At 44.2% G+C, this 18,917-nt stretch overlaps 1 protein-coding gene across 2 annotated transcripts in view; it reads left to right on the top strand.

Annotated features, from left to right (window-relative positions):
• Positions 1 to 18,917, top strand: part of LOC110536539 (zinc finger CCHC domain-containing protein 2) — a 76,759-nt gene that overhangs the window by 32,349 nt on the left and 25,493 nt on the right. For both annotated transcript variants that reach the window (XM_036934746.1, XM_036934745.1), the window contains exons 4-5: positions 9,396 to 9,467; positions 9,756 to 9,856. In XM_036934746.1, the coding sequence (XP_036790641.1) occupies positions 9,396 to 9,467; positions 9,756 to 9,856 (173 nt within the window). The remainder of the gene's footprint in view (positions 1 to 9,395; positions 9,468 to 9,755; positions 9,857 to 18,917) is intronic.

Below are 18,917 nucleotides of genomic sequence, written 5' to 3'. Positions count from 1 at the left end.
GTCAACTCAGTCAGAATACCCACTATACAACCTGGTTGAAAGACAGTTAAACACATGGCTGGCTGGCTGGCAAGACCTGGCACCCTGTAAGCCTGTGTACACACACACTGAGAGAAAGACTAACACTCACACACTGACACACACACACACACACAATTACTCACTTACTCACTCATGCAGGGACGGACTCAAACACGCACACACCCTCGCTTTCTACCTCTCACTTTCACTCTGTCCCTCTCACTCTGTCCCTCTCACTCTGTCCCTCTCCCTCTGTCCCTCTCCCTCTGTCCCTCTCACTGTGTCCCTCTCCCTCTGTCCCTCTCACTGTGTCCCTCTCCCTCTGTCCCTCTCACTCTGCCCCTCTCACGCTGTCCCTCTCACTCTGCCCCTCTCACTCTGTCCCTCTCCCGCTGTCCCTCTCCCTCTGTCCCTCTCACTCTGTCCCTCTCCCTCTGTCCCTCTCACTGTGTCCCTCTCACTGTGTCCCTCTCCCTCTGTCCCTCTCCCTCTGTCCCTCTCTCTCTGTCCCTCTCACTGTGTCCCTCTCCCTCTGTCCCTCTCACTCTGCCCCTCTCACGCTGTCCCTCTCACTCTGCCCCTCTCACTCTGTCCCTCTCCCACTGTCCCTCTCCCTCTGTCCCTCTCCCTCTGTCCCTCTCCCTCTGTCCCTCTCCCTCTGTCCCTCTCACTCTGTCCCTCTCACTCTGGCCCTCTCACTGTGTCCCTCTCCCGCTGTCCCTCTCACTCTGTCCCTCTCACTCTGTCCCTCTCACTCTAACATCCTATAGGCTTCTTTGTCTAAGAGTGAGTGAGAGGCAGAGTGATGTAACTGTCTATTCCTCTGTGCAAAGAGAGCAGGGCATCCACTCTGCGTTAGCAGCCAGACAGACAAAGAGGGACAACAGGCCTCTGCAAGACTGCACATCCCAGGGCCCACACAGTGCCACACACACACACACACACACACATATACACACATTTACATACACACATACATACACAACAGGGATTGAAAGAGAAGGATACAGAGGACTGAAAGCTTCAGTTTGGCCACTCTGTTTTTGAACGAGGCAGTTCTATTCCATGTGTAGTGATTGCTGCCCTTTCCAGGCATGGCCTGTCGTGGGTCTCTCAGTGCGGTTTTGGGTAAAATGTGCCATTGAGCAGACGCTTTTATCCAAAGTGACTTACAGTCATGCGTGCGTATATTTGTACGTTAATGGTGGTCCCAGGAATGATTCAATATCTAAGCTACTGTATCAACCAACAATGTATGAGCTCATGTCATCATACAGCATACGAGTCCTGCCATCATACAGCATACGAGTCATGCCATCATACAGCATACGAGTCATGCCATCATACAGCATACGAGTCATGCCATCATACAGCATACGAGTCATGCCATCATACAGCATACGAGTCATGCCATCATACAGCATACGAGTCATGCCATCATACAGCATACGAGTCATGTCATCATACAGCATACGAGTCATGCCATCATACAGCATACGAGTCATGCCATCATACAGCATACGAGTCATGTCATCATACAGCATACGAGTCATGCCATCATACAGCATACGAGTCATGCCATCATACAGCATACGAGTCATGTCATCATACAGCATACGAGTCATGCCATCATACAGCATACGAGTCATGCCATCATACAGCATACGAGTCATGCATGACGTGAAATGCAATCAAGCATTTTATTTTTTTATATAAATAATAAAAGCTATCATTGAATAGTTAACGTTGACAATAAATTGGCCTAAACCGAAGCATTTCAAATTTATTCCACACATTTGACTTTCCCCCTGAGCAAGAATTTCGTTAGATATTACTGCACTGTTGGAGCTAGGAACACAAGCATTTAGTTAGATACTACTGTACTGTTGGAACTGGAAACACAAGCATTTAGTTAGATATTACTGTTGGAGCTAGAAACACAAGCATTTAGTTAGATATTACTCCACTGTTGGAGCTAGGAACACAAGCATTTAGTTAGATACTACTGCACTGTTGGAGCTAGGAACACAAGCATTTAGTTAGATATTACTCCACTGTTGGAGCTAGGAACACAAGCATTTAGTTAAATATTACTGTTGGAGCTAGGAACACAAGCATTTAGTTAGATACTACTCCACTGTTGGAGCTAGGAACACAAGCATTTAGTTAGATATTACTGTTGGAGCTAGGAACACAAGCATTTAGTTAGATATTACTGCACTGTTGGAACTGGAAACACAAGCATTTAGTTAGATATTACTCCACTGTTGGAGCTAGGAACACAAGCATTTAGTTAAATATTACTGTTGGAGCTAGGAACACAAGCATTTAGTTAGATACTACTGTTGGAGCTAGGAACACAAGCATTTAGTTAGATACTACTGTTGGAGCTAGGAACACAAGCATTTAGTTAAATATTACTGTTGGAGCTAGGAACACAAGCATTTAGTTAGATACTACTGCACTGTTGGAGCTAGAAACACAAGCATCTAGTTAAATATTACTGTTGGAGCTAGGAACACAAGCATTTAGTTAAATATTACTGTTGGAGCTAGGAACACAAGCATTTAGTTAGATACTACTGCACTGTTGGAGCTAGGAACACAAGCATTTAGTTAGATACTACTGCACTGTTGGATCTAGGAACACAAGCATTTAGTTAGATACTACTGCACTGTTGGAGCTAGGAACACAAGCATTTAGTTAGATACTACTGCACTGTTGGAGCTAGAAACACAAGCATTTAGTTAGATATTACTGCACTGTTGGAGCTAGGAACACAAGCATTTAGTTAGATATTACTGCACTGTTGGAGCTAGAAACACAAGCATTTAGTTAGATATTACTCCACTGTTGGAGCTGGAAACACAAGCATTTAGTTAGATATTACTGCACTGTTGGAGCTAGGAACACAAGCATTTAGTTAGATACTACTGCACTGTTGGAGCTAGGAACACAAGCATTTAGTTAGATATTACTGCACTGTTGGAGCTAGAAACACAAGCATTTAGTTAGATATTACTGCACTGTTGGAACTGGAAACACAAGCATTTAGTTAGATACTACTGCACTGTTGGAGCTAGGAACACAAGCATTTAGTTAGATACTACTGCACTGTTGGAGCTAGAAACACAAGCATTTAGTTAGATATTACTGCACTGTTGGAACTGGAAACACAAGCATTTAGTTAGATACTACTGCACTGTTGGAGCTAGGAACACAAGCATTTAGTTAGATATTACTGCACTGTTGGAGCTAGGAACACAAGCATTTAGTTAGATATTACTCCACTGTTGGAGCTAGAAACACAAGCATTTAGTTAGATATTACTGTTGGAGCTAGGAACACAAGCATTTAGTTAGATATTACTGTTGGAGCTAGGAACACAAGCATTTAGTTAGATATTACTGTTGGAGCTAGAAACACAAGCATTTAGTTAGATATTACTGTTGGAGCTAGAAACACAAGCATTTAGTTAGATATTACTGTTGGAGCTAGGAACACAAGCATTTAGTTAAATATTACATATAAAACCTTATTTTTTCATCAAACATTGTGAATAACACACCACAGGTTAATGAGAAGGGTGTGCTTGAAAGGATGCACATAACTCTGCAATGTTGGGTTGGAGAGAGTCTCAGTCTTAAATCATTTTCCACACACAGTCTGTGCCTGTATTTCGTTTTCATGCTAGTGAGGGCCAAGAATCCACTCTCACATAGGTACGTGGTTGCAATGGGCATCAGTGTCTTAACAGTGCGATTTGCCAAGGCAGGATACTCGGAGCGCAGCTCAATCCAGAAATTTAGCAGTGGCTTTTGATTAAATAACATTTTCACAGAACCGCTTGTTGCAATTTCGATGAGGCTCTCCTGTTCAGATATCGATAAGTGGACTGGAGGCAGGGCATGACAGGGACAACGAATCCAGTTGTTTGTGTTGTCCGTTTCTGGAAGGTACCTGTAATTGTGCACCCAACTCACTCAGGTGCTTCGCTATACCACATCTGACATTGTCCGTAAGCTTGAGTTCATTTGCACACAAAAAATAATTTGATGTTGGAAAGACCTGTGTGTTGTCCTTGTTAATGCAGACAAAGAGCTCCAACTTCTTAATCATAGCCTTAATTTGGTCCCGCACATTGAATATAGTTGCGGAGAGTCCTTGTAATCCTAGATGCAGATCATTCAGGCGAGAAAAAACATCATCCAGATTGCCCAGTCGTGTGAGAAACTCATCATCATGCAAACGGTCAGACAAGTAAAAATTATGGTCAGTAAATAAAACTTTAAGCTCGTCCCTCAATTAAAAAAAAACGTGTCAGTACTTTGCCCCTTGATAACCAGCGCACTTCTGTATGTTGTAAAAGCGCTACATGGTCTCTGCCCATATCATTGCACTGTGCAGAAAATAAACTGGAGTTCAGGGGCCTTGCTTTTAACAAAGTTAACCATTTTCACTGTAGTGTCCAAACATCTTTCAAACTGTCAGGCATTCCCTTGGCAGCAAGAGCCTCTCGGTGGATGCTGCAGTGTACCCAAGTGGCGTCGGGAGGAACTGCGTGTACGCGCGTTACCACTCCACTATGTCTCCCTGTCATGGTTTTTGCGCCATCAGTACAGATACCAACACATCTTGACCACCAAAGTCCATTTGATGTCACAAAGCTGTCCACTACTTAAAAAATATCCTTTCCTGTCGTCCTGGTTTCCAGTGGTTTGGAGAAGAGGATGTCTTCCTTAATTGACCCCCCATAATCGTAACGAACATACCAGGAGCTGTGCCAGGCCACCACGTCTGTTGACTCATCCAGCTGTAATGCATAGAATTCACTGGCTTGTATGTGAAGCATTAATTGTTACGGAACATCTACTGCCATGTCACTGATGCATCGTCAAACAGTGTTGTTTGATGAAGGCATTGTCTGTATAGTTTTTTCGGGTCTTTTCCCCCCAGCATTGTCACAGCCATATCCACAGCAGCAGGAAGAATGAAGTCCTCCTCAATAGTATGGGGCTTGCCTGTCCTGGCCACTCAGTAACTCACCATATAAGACTCTTCTAGCCCCTTCTTATTAATGGTATCTGTTGCTTTTATACATGTCTTACTATTCAAAAGTTGTCTTAATTCCTGCTCCAAAAACTCCCCTGGCTTATTTTTCAAAGTGTCCTGTTCTATTTCTAAATGTCTGAGCAAGAGGGAAGGTTTCCCGTGAGAGAGTAACGATTAATGTGATTGGATGAGTAACGGTTAATGTGATTGGATGAGTAACGATTAATGTGATTGGATGAGTAACGGTTAATGTGATTGGATGAGTAACGGTTAATGTGATTGGATGAGTAACGGTTAATGTGATTGGATGAGGAACGGTTAATGTGATTGGATGAGTAACGGTTAATGTGATTGGATGAGTAACGGTTAATGTGATTGGATGAGTAACGATTAATGTGATTGGATGAGTAACGGTTAATGTGATTGGATGAGTAACGGTTAATGTGATTGGATGAGTAACGGTTAATGTGATTGGATGAGTAACGGTGAATGTGATTGGATGAGGAACGGTGAATGTGATTGGATGAGTAACGGTTAATGTGATTGGATGAGTATCGGTTAATGTGATTGGATGAGTAACGGTTAATGTGATTGGATGAGTAACGGTTAATGTGATTGGATGAGTAACGGTTAATGTGATTGGATGAGTAACGGTTAATGTGATTGGATGAGGAACGGTTAATGTGATTGGATGAGGAACGGTTAATGTGATTGGATGAGTAACGGTTAATGTGATTGGATGAGTAACGGTTAATGTGATTGGATGAGTAACGATTAATGTGATTGGATGAGTAACGGTTAATGTGATTGGATGAGTAACGGTTAATGTGATTGGATGAGTAACGGTTAATGTGATTGGATGAGTAACAGTGAATGTGATTGGATGAGGAACGGTGAATGTGATTGGATGAGTAACGGTTAATGTGATTGGATGAGTATCGGTTAATGTGATTGGATGAGTAACGGTTAATGTGATTGGATGAGTAACGGTTAATGTGATTGGATGAGTAACGGTTAATGTGATTGGATGAGTAACGGTTAATGTGATTGGATGAGGAACGGTTAATGTGATTGGATGAGTAACGGTTAATGTGATTGGATGAGTAACGGTTAATGTGATTGGATGAGTAACGATTAATGTGATTGGATGAGTAACGGTTAATGTGATTGGATGAGTAACGGTTAATGTGATTGGATGAGTAACGATTAATGTGATTGGATGAGTAACGATTAATGTGATTGGATGAGTAACGGTTAATGTGATTGGATGAGTAACGGTTAATGTGATTGGATGAGTAACGATTAATGTGATTGGATGAGTAACGGTTAATGTGATTGGATGAGTAACGGTTAATGTGATTGGATGAGTAACGGTTAATGTGATGTAACGATTAATGTGATTGGATGAGTAACGGTTAATGTGATTGGATGTTAATTATTTGACTTTTATTTTTATTTGGTGTACCCCCAACGGCAATGTGCGTACCCCAGTTTGGGAATAGCTGTAACAGGGGCCTTGTCAATAGGTTTAGCCGTCATGCTTTAAAGAGTTTAGTACCCTCAGAGCTTTTGATACCGAACACATTCCCTAGGCCACGTCTAGTAGTCGTCTAGCTGACTTTCGTCCCTTGACAACTCCGTATCGCATCCTCCCATTCCCAGAGAACACAGTCCTCTAACACAAGGCTTATGTAAATGTCTCTCTCTGTCTCTCTGTCCATCCTGACATTTAGGAGAGCACAAAGACATTTAGGAGCGCATAAAGACATTTATGTCTTTCTCTGTCTCTCTCTCTCTCTCTGTCTCTCTCTCTCTCTCTCTGTCTCTCTCTCTCTCTGTCTCTCTCTGTCCATCCTGACATTTAGGAGCACACAAAGACATTTAGGAGCACACAAAGACATTTAGGAGCGCATAAAGACATGTATGTCTTTCTGTCTCTCTCTCTCTCTCTCTCTGTCTCTCTCTGTCTCTGTCTCTCTCTGTCTCTCTCTGTCCATCCTGACATTTAGGAGCACACAAAGACATTTAGGAGCACACAAAGACATTTAGAAGTGCACAGAGACATTTAGAAGTGCACAGAGACATTTAGAAGTGCACAAAGACATTTAGGAGAGCACAAAGACACATAAGAGCACAATGAAAGTATTTGAGGAAGTGTGTTTTTATGATAAGAAATAACAAAAAGTTAATGAGTAAAAGTTTTTTGGAGGTGGTCCATGCTCAGTAAAGTACAATGTACCCTCAAATATCTGAGTCACTTGGGTGACCTTACCGTGGTAACGGTGGGATTGGCATGTCTGTCCGTCCGTCTGTCTCTCGAGACGAGATTGTCTGACATCCCTTTGCTAGTAGCAGTTGAGAAAACTCAAACTAACGTTGAACAACAACCTAGCGTGTGAAGAGAAGATGTACACAGCCAAGAAAGACGAGGACTTTTGGGTAAATTCGACCAACTTCTATGCCTGTGCGCTTCTAAAACGGTATCTTTCAGCACATCCCTCACAGTGCGCCCCAGGTTTTCATGGGACTCTGCCTTGTTCTTTGCATAGAAATAAGAAAGCATTCATTTTTCTATGGTTATTTGTGTACTGTAGCTACCAGCAATGAAACAAAACTTGCTATAAATCACAACTCCCACTTGTGCTTTTTCAGTTCACATATTTATTTTTCTATTTTTAGGAGTATATATGCAAATAAAATGGTTGTACTGTAGAGCCCTGACAATTCACACGCAGAGACAATGAAGGAGCGTCAGGCTCTCTCCTTCCTTCCTCTGCAGCTCACATAAATCACACTGACCACAGGTACCAGGAGGTGGGACAGACTGCAGACACTTTGTGACTGACAGGCTTCTGTCCTATCAGTGTTTCCCTGTCATCGCTCGCTTTGTGACTGCCATTGTGAGTCATTCCCCCTTCATCTGTTTATCCTGGATCACTCAGTTAGTCTCAGCTAGTCCTCCTGCTTAGTGCAGCAGCGCAAGGAGATTGTCTTGTTATAGGTCTGTCTGTCTGTCACTCTTCCCTCAGACAGTTAGCCTAGATATGAATTGAGTCCTTAGCCCTTCTGTAGCTTCCTCTAGCCTAAATCCCTGCTGTCAGAAAGGATATCTCTATGGCTGGCCGGGCCTCTGTGTTTTGGACTGTTTGATCATGTGACCTAATGACCCAGTCAGATCCGGTTGTAGTAGGCCAACGAACTGTTGAAGAAAAGTCCCTGAAACTCTCCTAAGAATAGCATCGTAAATCCAAGTCATTAGGTTGGGAAAGCAGAAAACCGCGGGGCAGTATAAAAACACAAACAAGACTTTTACAACTGCAGGACTAAACACAAACAATATTTTTCTAAAGATCTGATTAAACCAAACAGTTTTCACAGCAGGGCAGACTAAAGAGCTTTTGTAGCGTCTTGTTGTAGCGCTTGGCTGATATAATTCTTTATTATTGTCTTCTAGGGATAATCTTGATAATCTCTATTAACAACGATGGTGTATAAGCAGCAAAGCCAAGATGGTAGATTTGTAAATGTTGTTTGTTTGAAGAAAAACATTCCCATGGTGGGATTTTTGTTTCCCCTTCTTACTGTGTCCTTACCCAATGTGTCTTTGTCCTTACCCAATGTGTCTTTGTCCTTACCCAATGTGTCTTTGTCCTTACCCAATGTGTCTTTGTCCTTACCCAATGTGTCTTTGTCCTTACCCAATGCGTCTTTGTCCTTACCCAATGCGTCTTTGTCCTTACCCAATGCGTCTTTGTCCTTACCCAATGTGTCTTTGTCCTTACCCAATGCGTCTTTGTCCTTACCCAATGCGTCTTTGTCCTTACCCAATGCGTCTTTGTCCTTACCCAATGCGTCTTTGTCCTTACCCAATGTGTCTGTGTCCTTACCCAATGCGTCTTTGTCCTTACCCAATGTGTCTTTGTCCTTACCCAATGCGTCTTGGTCCTTACCCAATGTGTCTTTGTCCTTACCCAATGCGTCTTTGTCCTTACCCAATGCGTCTTTGTCCTTACCCAATGCGTCTTTGTCCTTACCCAATGCGTCTTTGTCCTTACCCAATGCGTCTTTGTCCTTACCCAATGCGTCTTTGTCCTTACCCAATGTGTCTTTGTCCGTACCCAATGCGTCTTTGACCTTACCCAATGCGTCTTTGTCCTTACCCAATGCGTCTTTGTCCTTACCCAATGTGTCTTTGTCCTTACCCAATGTGTCTTTGTCCTTACCCAATGTGTCTTTGTCCTTACCCAATGTTCCCTTCATTATCTGGTAACGTTAATATACATCCCTTGGATAACAGTGTAACATTTGATCCTGTCTTTCAGGTGAAGTGGTCTGACTTCTCATCCAGCAATGTCAGGAAAACACAGCTCGAACTGGAGAGCTTCTTGTTGAAGGTATTTCCCCTAACTATGTTTTATAAATGCTGTAAACTGCCAGATATCCTTATTAACGTGCCAAAATTGACTGAATTGAAATGGAATTGAGCCCAGGTTCCCTGCATAGTATTGACAGGACGTTCACCCACTGATTATAAGCAGGGATAATGAACTAACTTTATGAGTTAATGAACCTAATGAATTGAATGTTGAACTGTTAAAGGACATCTCCTAGCTCTGGTTTTAAAGGTATTTGTTTGAATGGTGCTGTACATAACCTGTTAAAACGTGATCCCCGTCATGCAGCTCCCCAAGGAGCAGGCCACGGAGTCGTTTGAGAAGGGCATCCTCCGGCTGCTCAACCAGGGAGACAAGTACGAGAGCAGGGGGGTGGAGAGGAACCTCAAGTGAGTTCTGCTTAGCTGCCTACCTGTTTGATTAATTGATTGATTGATTAATTGGTGGATCGATTGATTGGGAAAATATATGCACTAAGTCGTACAATCCCGGAGAACCTGGGGATATGGGGATAACATGTTAAAGTGATTCCATTTATTTCCACTGTGGTCCATAAAGGCCTTGACTAGAATCCATTAGGTAACATACTAGAGCCCATTAGATAACAGACTAGAATCCATTAGATAACATACTAGAACCCATTAGATAACAGACTAGAGCCCATTAGGTAACAGACTAGAATCCATTAGATAACAGACTAGAGCCCATTAGGTAACAGACTAGAATCCATTAGATAACAGACTAGAGCCCATTAGGTAACAGACTAGAATCCATTAGATAACAGACTAGAGCCCATTAGGTAACATACTAGAGCCCATTAGGTAACAGACTAGAACCCATTAGGTAACAGACTAGAATCCATTAGATAACAGACTAGAGCCCATTAGGTAACAGACTAGAATCCATTAGATAACAGACTAGAGCCCATTAGGTAACATACTAGAGCCCATTAGGTAACATACTAGAGCCCATTAGGTAACATACTAGAGCCCATTAGATAACAGACTAGAGCCCATTAGATAACAGACTAGAATCCATTAGATAACAGACTAGAGCCCATTAGGTAACAGACTAGAATCCATTAGATAACAGACTAGAGCCCATTAGGTAACAGACTAGAGCCCATTAGATAACAGACTAGAACCCATTAGATAACAGACTAGAGCCCATGAGATAACAGACTAGAACCCATTAGATAACAGACTAGAGCCCATGAGATAACAGACTAGAGCCCATTAGGTAACAGACTAGAGCCCATTAGATAACAGACTAGAACCCATTAGATAACAGACTAGAACCCATTAGATAACAGACTAGAGCCCATTAGGTAACAGACTAGAACCCATTAGGTAACAGACTAGAGCCCATTAGGTAACAGACTAGAACCCATTAGATAACATACTAGAACCCATTAGATAACAGACTAGAGCCCATTAGATAACAGACTAGAACCCATTAGATAACAGACTAGAACCCATTAGATAACAGACTAGAGCCCATTAGATAACAGACTAGAGCCCATTAGATAACAGACTAGAGCCCATTAGGTAACAGACTAGAACCCATTAGATAACATACTAGAACCCATTAGATAACAGACTAGAGCCCATTAGATAACAGACTAGAACCCATTAGATAACAGACCAGAGCCCATTAGATAACAGACTAGAACCCGTTAGATAACAGACTAGAACCCGTTAGATAACAGACTAGAACCCGTTAGATAACAGACTAGAACCCATTAGATAACAGACCAGAGCCCATTAGATAACAGACTAGAACCCATTAGATAACAGACCAGAGCCCATTAGATAACAGACTAGAACCCGTTAGATAACAGACTACAGCCCATTAGATAACAGACTAGAGCCCATTAGGTAACAGACTAGAACCCATTAGATAACATACTAGAACCCATTAGATAACAGACTAGAGCCCATTAGATAACAGACTAGAACCCATTAGATAACAGACTAGAACCCATTAGATAACAGACTAGAGCCCATTAGATAACAGACTAGAGCCCATTAGATAACAGACTAGAGCCCATTAGGTAACAGACTAGAACCCATTAGATAACATACTAGAACCCATTAGATAACAGACTAGAGCCCATTAGATAACAGACTAGAACCCATTAGATAACAGACCAGAGCCCATTAGATGATAGACTAGAGCCCATTAGATAACATACTAGAACCCATTTAGATAACAGACTAGAACCCGTTAGATAACAGACTAAAACCCGTTAGATAACAGACTAGAACCCGTTAGATAACAGACTAGAACCCGTTAGATAACAGACTAGAACCCGTTAGATAACAGACTAGAACCCGTTAGATAACAGACCAGAGCCCATTAGATAACAGACTAGAACCCGTTAGATAACAGACTAGAACCCGTTAGATAACAGACTAGACCTCATTAGTCAGTATCCACTGACTGAGTCGTGTGTGTGTTTGTTTGTTAGAGGTGTGTGCGTGTGTCTGTGCACGCGTACTTTACTGTACTCTGACCAAGTGTCAGTCCTCTGACCAAGTGACAGTCCTCTGACCAAGTGACAGTCCTCTGACCAAGTGACAGTCTTCTTACCAAGTGTCAGTCCTCTGTCCAAGTGACAGTCCTCTGACCAAGTGACAGTCTTCTTACCAAGTGTCAGTCCTCTGACCAAGTGACAGTCCTCTGACCAAGTGACAGTCCTCTGACCAAGTGTCAGTCCTCTGACCAAGTGACAGTCCTCTGACCAAGTGACAGTCCTCTGACCAAGTGACAGTCCTCTGACCAAGTGTCAGTCCTCTGACCAAGTGACAGTCCTCTGACCAAGTGACAGTCCTCTGACCGAGTGACAGTCTTGAGTAAAGGACTCATTCTCCCCTTTTCAAATAGGATGGAGCCTTTTGCATTAAAAGTTGTTTGCCAATTACATTAAACTAATGTATTCCGTGCTAATAGGGCATGTGATGGCAATGCAGAGTTCAGAAACCAGAATGCATATGGTATTCCTGATGTGAGAGAACACACCACTTTCAGAAAGAACTTGAGTTTTGTGCCTTATGCTAATTTGACTCCATCTGTTCTCACCTACAGTAAGTAGGCTGATAGAAAATGACTTTGCTAAATTGACCCGCAATAACCCCTAAACAAGCAGCTAATCTCAGTAATGATGAAGAAAATGCGTTGAAGGAACTGAAAGACAATCTAGATATTGTGTTGTGAAGCAGGGAACCATATAGGAGTGAGGTCTATTGCTCAACTCTCTGGCACCTCTCCGTTACAACCCCGCGGACAGAAAAGAAAAGGGACATAGATAGCTTCGTTGATAACGCTCTTCCACAGGGTTGGATAACGGAAACAATGAAGGACTTTTCTCATTACACCACGGCCAGCCTGTCCAGTTTATATTGGCTTATCGAAACCACATAATAGTGTGTATAAACCTCCTTTCCGTCCCATGACGGCCTACACCGGCCAAACCCGGACAACGCCGGGCCTATTGTGTGCCGCCCTATGGGACTCCCAATCACTGCCGGTTGCGATAGGACTTGGATTCAAACCAGGGTGTCTGTAGTGACGCCTCTAGCACTGAGATGCAGTGCCTTAGACCTGCTGAACCAGGGTCTGTAGTGACGCCTCTAGCACTGAGATGCAGTGCATTAGACCTGCTGAACCAGGGTCTGTAGTGACGCCTCTAGCACTGAGATGCAGTGTCTTAGACCTGCTGAACCAGGGTCTGTAGTGACGCCTCTAGCACTGAGATGCAGTGCATTAGACCTGCTGAACCAGGGTCTGTAGTGACGCCTCTAGCACTGAGATGCAGTGCATTAGACCTGCTGAACCAGGGTCTGTAGTGACGCCTCTAGCACTGAGATGCAGTGTCTTAGACCTGCTGAACCAGGGTCTGTAGTGACCCCTCTAGCACTGAGATGCAGTGCCTTAGACCTGCTTAACCAGGGTCTGTAGTGACGCCTCTAGCACTGAGATGCAGTGCCTTAGACCTGCTGAACCAGGGTCTGTAGTGACGCCTCTAGCACTGAGATGCAGTGCATTAGACCTGCTTAACCAGGGTCTGTAGTGACGCCTCTAGCACTGAGATGCAGTGCCTTAGACCTGCTGAACCAGGGTCTGTAGTGACGCCTCTAGCACTGAGATGCAGTGCCACTCGGGAGCCCCATGGGACCCTGGGAAGAGACCCTCCCAGGGAAGAGACCTGCATTTATGAAGCCTAGAAAACCCCATATTTCCAGAATGCCACGCGTTGGAAAATATACATAGACGACATGCTACTGGGATTGGAACGGTACTAACTCTCTCATCTGAGTTCATTTCTTTAAATTAACTTATCTGACACCAATCTCAAATTAACAGCAGAGAGAAGTCGGAAAGAAAATAGACTTCTTTGATCTTACAATCCACGAAAAAAAAAAAAAAAAAACAAGTTGGAGCCCTACGATCTCCAGCAAGACACAGAGTAGAAACGCCACTTTTACGGCAGACGGCAATCACCACGGCACACCTTCAGCGGAACATACCGGTGGGTTCATTTGTAAGACTCTGATGTAACTGTAGTACAGACATAGATTTTGAGCGCAACGCTAATGGCATGCGCACCAGGTTTCTGCAACGCCAGGGTATGATAAGGGTGTCATTGAACAGGCAGGCCTCTATACCCGTGCTACAGAGACTGAATGTCAAAGCCTACTCACTGACACTAATAGAAACCAGGACAAAACGGTTGCCACGTTTGTGGTTGTTTGTTTTTCACCCCACACGGATTACGGCCCATGTGCCGGTCGAGTCAAATCCATTTCAATGAAACTCTAGATCATCCCTCAAAATGGATCCACATCTACTAAAGTAGCATTTTTGTTTTCGCCGTGCGCACAATCGAGTTACGCACAGCGTGACAGCTACCCAGGCCCGCTCCGATGGAAATTACAAGTGTGGCCACTATGTACATTGTGACATCACCAGCAATACTACAGTTTTATACCACAGGTAAAGAGTACGAAAATCCAAATCTTTATTAATTGCAGCACCACGAATGTTACGTATATGCTGAAATGTAATCTGAAGGGCTACTTCCCATTGGTCAAAACTAAACTAGCGTTGAAACTCATTTGCATTTCAGAACACAAGGCCCCTATTAGAATATATAAACACGGGCCTATGCTATTGCGCGCCACTGTATCTAATCCAACGTTGGCTCACCTTCCTCCGTGCGCTTACTAGCTAATAGAACACGTCCTGATGTCACCAAGAGGAGGTGACGTCATCCAGGTTTCACCAACAGGAGATGACATCGTACGTAAACTAGAACGTCCTCGTTTCTATAATGTTGTCGCCTTGATTTTTTGGGGTTCACAGATCCACAGACACCCAAATATCACCTATGTATATGTTGACATGGTCTATTGATTACCCAGACATTAACCCTCATTTGGCTGCCTTTCCTTCCTGTTCTCTGCTGCCAGTGGCTGGAACAAATTGCAAAAATCGCTAAAATTGGAGACTTGTATCTCCCTCACTAACTTTAAGCATCAGCTGTCAGAGCAGCTTACTGATCACTGTAGCTGTACATAGCCCATCTGTAAATAGCCTACCCAATCTACCTACCTCATCCCCACATTGTTTTTAATTACTTTTCTGCTCTTTTGCACACCAGAATTTCTACTTCCACATAATCATCTGCTCATCTATCACTCCAGTGTTAATCTGCTAAATTGTAATTACTTCGCTACTATGGCCTATTTATTGCCTTACTGCCTCACGCCATTTGCACACACTGTATATAGACTTTTTTTTCCTATTGTATTATTGACTGTACGCCTGTTTATTCCATGTGTAACTCTGGGTTGTTGTTTGTGTCGCACTGCTTTGCTTTATCTTGGCCAGGTCACAGTTGTAAATGAGAACTTGTTCTCACCTAGTCTACCTAGCTAATAAAAAAGACACTACCACTTTGTGCTATAATTTGCCATTTACCTTGAAACATAAATAAGATGCTTATCTCAATAAGCATCTAGGGTATTTATTAATTTAACGAGGCAAGTCAGTTAAGATCAAATTCTTATTTGCAATGACGGCCTAGGAACAGTGGGTTAACTGCCTTGTTCAGGGGCAGAACTACAGATTGTTAGGCTGTCAGCTCGGGGATTTGATCATAGCGACCCTTTCAGGTTATTAGCCCAATGCTCTAACCACTAGCTCCTATTTATACTAGCAGGTAGCCTATGTGCAATGGCCAGGTCACTATGGAGGAAGAAGACGTTGAAACATCAGCCACATGTCCGCATCCTGTACAACGGATTAAAATGAGCAATCAGAAATCAATCTCTGACTTTTTGTTGTTGTTGAGTTGTTCCTTCTCCTTTTTTTTTATTTTTACCTTGAATTAGTCCTTTTGGAAGTCTTATTTGGTAAGTCATTCTGGTGATTTTCTGTCCTTGTTGTTAAGCTCCTTTCCTTTGCTTGCTGAAGTGAGAAGAAGGCCCACCTGAACTCTGTATGTACATGTCTTACTCTACTTGGTTACTGTGAGGGGCGGTGTCTTGTTGTGAGGACAACAGTGCCCCCTCCTGGAAACCACTTCTAGTCAGTATCGTTTTCCTGGAAAATGAAAGCTTAAAGTCTTTGTTTAACCAGGTAGACTAGTTGAGAACAAGTTCTCATTTACAACTGCGACGTGGCCAAGATAAAGCAAAGCAGTGTGACACAGACAACAACACAGAGTTACACATGGAGTAAACAAAAAACAACAAACAAGTCAATGACACAGTAGAAGAAAGAAAGTCTATATACAGTGTGTGCAAAAGGCATTTTATTTATCCAGGTAAGAGAACACATTCTCATTTGCAGCAACGACCTGGGGAATAGTCACAGGGGGATTAAGGAGCCAATTGTAAACTGGGGATTATTAGGTGACCATGATGGTTTGAGGGCCAGATTGGGAATTTAGCCAGGACACCAGGGTTAACACCCCTACTCTTACGATAAGTGCCATGGGATGTTTAATGATCTCAGAGTCAGGACACCCATTTAACGTCCCATCCAAAAGAGGGCAACCTACACAGGGCAGTAGCCAATGGGCCCAATCACTGCCCTGGGGATAAAAAAAAATTAGACCAGAGGAAGGAAATAGTGCCTCCTACTGGCCCTCCAACACCACATCCAGCAGCATCTGGTCTCCCATCCAGGAACTGACCAGGACCAACCCTGGCTTAGCTTCAGAAGCAAGCCAGCAGTGGTATGCAGGGTGATATGCTGCTGGCATAAGGAGGCAGGCAATAAATAGGCCATAGGAGCGAATAATTACAATTTAGCAGATTAACACTGGAGTGATAAATGAGCAGATGATGATGTGCAAGTAGAGATACTGGTGTGCAAAAGAGCAGAGAAGTAAATAAATAAAATCAGTATGGGGATGAGGTAGATAGATTGGGTGGGCTATTTACAGATGGACTATGTACAGCTGCAGTGATCGGTTAGCTGCTCAGATAGTTGATGTTTAAAGTTGGTGAGGGAGATAAAAGTCTCCAACTTCAGCGATTTTTGCGATTCGTTCCAGTCACTGGCAGCAGAGAACTGGAAGGAAAGGCGGCCAAAAAAAGGTGTTGGCTTTGGGGATAATCAGTGAGATAAGTGCCAATAACTCTGCTCATAGATAACAAACCACGCAAGGTTGAAGCATTTATCTCTTTGCAATGTAGGCCTATTCAAGAGCAAGGCGCTAGGCAGGCGCTAGGCAGGCGCTAGGCAGGCGCTAGGCAGGCAAGCACTAGGCAGGCGCTAGGCAGCCAGGCACTAGGCAGGCGCTAGGCAGCCAGGCACTAGGCAGGCGCTAGGCAGCCAGGCACTAGGCAGGCGCTAAGCAGCCAGGCACTAGGCAGGCGCTAGGCAGGCGCTAAGCAGACAGGCACTAGGCAGGCGCTAGCCAGGTGCTAGGCAGGCGCTAGCCAGGCACTAGCCAGGGGCTAGCCAGGCGCTAGCCAGGCACTAGGCAGGGGCTAGCCAGGCGCTAGGCAGGGGCTAGCCAGGCGCTAGGCAGGGGCTAGCCAGGCACTAGGCAGGCGCTAGCCAGGCACTAGGCAGGCGCTAGCCAGGCACTAGCCAGGCACTAGGCAGGGGCTAGCCAGGCGCTAGGCAGGGGCTAGCCAGGCGCTAGCCAGGAACTAGGCAGGGGCTAGGCAGGGGCTAGCCAGGCACTAGCCAGGAACTAGGCAGGGGCTAGCCAGGCGCTAAGCAGGGGCTAGCCAGGCGCTAGGTAGGCGCTAGGCAGGGGCTAGCCAGGCGCTAGGCAGGCGCTAGCCAGGTGCTAGGCAGGGGCTAGCCAGGCACTAGCCAGGGGCTAGGCAGGGGCTAGGCAGGGGCTAGCCAGGCACTAGCCAGGAACTAGGCAGGGGCTAGCCAGGCGCTAGGCAGGGGCTAGCCAGGCGCTAGGTAGGCGCTAGACAGGGGCTAGCCAGGCGCTAGGCAGGCGCTAGCCAGGCACTAGGCAGGGGCTAGCCAGGCGCTAGCCAGGCACTAGGCAGGCACTAGCCAGGCACTAGGCAGGGGCTAGCCAGGCGCTAGGCAGGGGCTAGGCAGTTGTGTCCAATATCTGAGCATATTGATGGAACTAGACAACCAGGCTACAGATGAAACACAGCCCTACAAGGACACTTTCATCCGCTAGCTAACATCAATTCAGCATTTGTTTGATCAGATGTCCTTATTACACTGATATTGCAAAGTTAACAGAATGTTTACTCTGGTGTGCTTCCCACTTGAAAGCAAATAGAAGAGATGAGATGAGATCGTTTCCATTTGACCTTTGGGATTCCGCCGCATTGCCTCGTTTTATCTCTCACAATCCTGGTTCTAGATCCAGTATTCCCTTCAGAGAAGGAAGGTATAAGTCAAACTAAGGAGTGGGTCTTCAGAAGTGGAATGGATCCTGGTGAAACAGAGCCGAGCCCCTATTCATAAAGAGTGCTAATCAAGGATCATTTCCTCACACATTTTAGTCATTTAGCAGACGTTCCTATCCACGGCGACTTACAAATCGTGTTTAAGCAGATTATTATTGCGGGTGTAGCGAAAATGTTTGTTGTAATATTTTCTGGGCTAACAATGTAAGAAATAATACATAAAATAAAACATTTTTAAACGAAATACAGCAAAGTTTCCTAAGAACTAGAAACGAGGCAGCCCTCTCTGTCGGCGCCAACTACATGAGCAATTAGGGCTAAGTGCCTTTGCTCAAGAGCACATCAACAGATATTTCCCCCTAGGGGATTCATACCAGCTAACATCACTCTCATTATGATGTAGAAGACACACTCCTACTTTGAGACTCTCTATGAATACCGGACCAGAGTTTCCTGTTAAAACTCCAGCCTACTTCCCTCTTTACCCCACACAGTGAGTTTAGCTCTTTAGGCCTATTCCCAGACTAACTTTGGCGTTCTAGAC

The sequence above is a fragment of the Oncorhynchus mykiss genome, chromosome 11 (genome assembly GCF_013265735.2).
Source record: "Oncorhynchus mykiss isolate Arlee chromosome 11, USDA_OmykA_1.1, whole genome shotgun sequence".
NCBI classification, from domain to species: domain Eukaryota; kingdom Metazoa; phylum Chordata; class Actinopteri; order Salmoniformes; family Salmonidae; genus Oncorhynchus; species Oncorhynchus mykiss.
The sequence above is the reverse complement of the archived record's forward strand: the minus strand, read 5'-3'. Positions and strand labels throughout refer to the sequence as shown.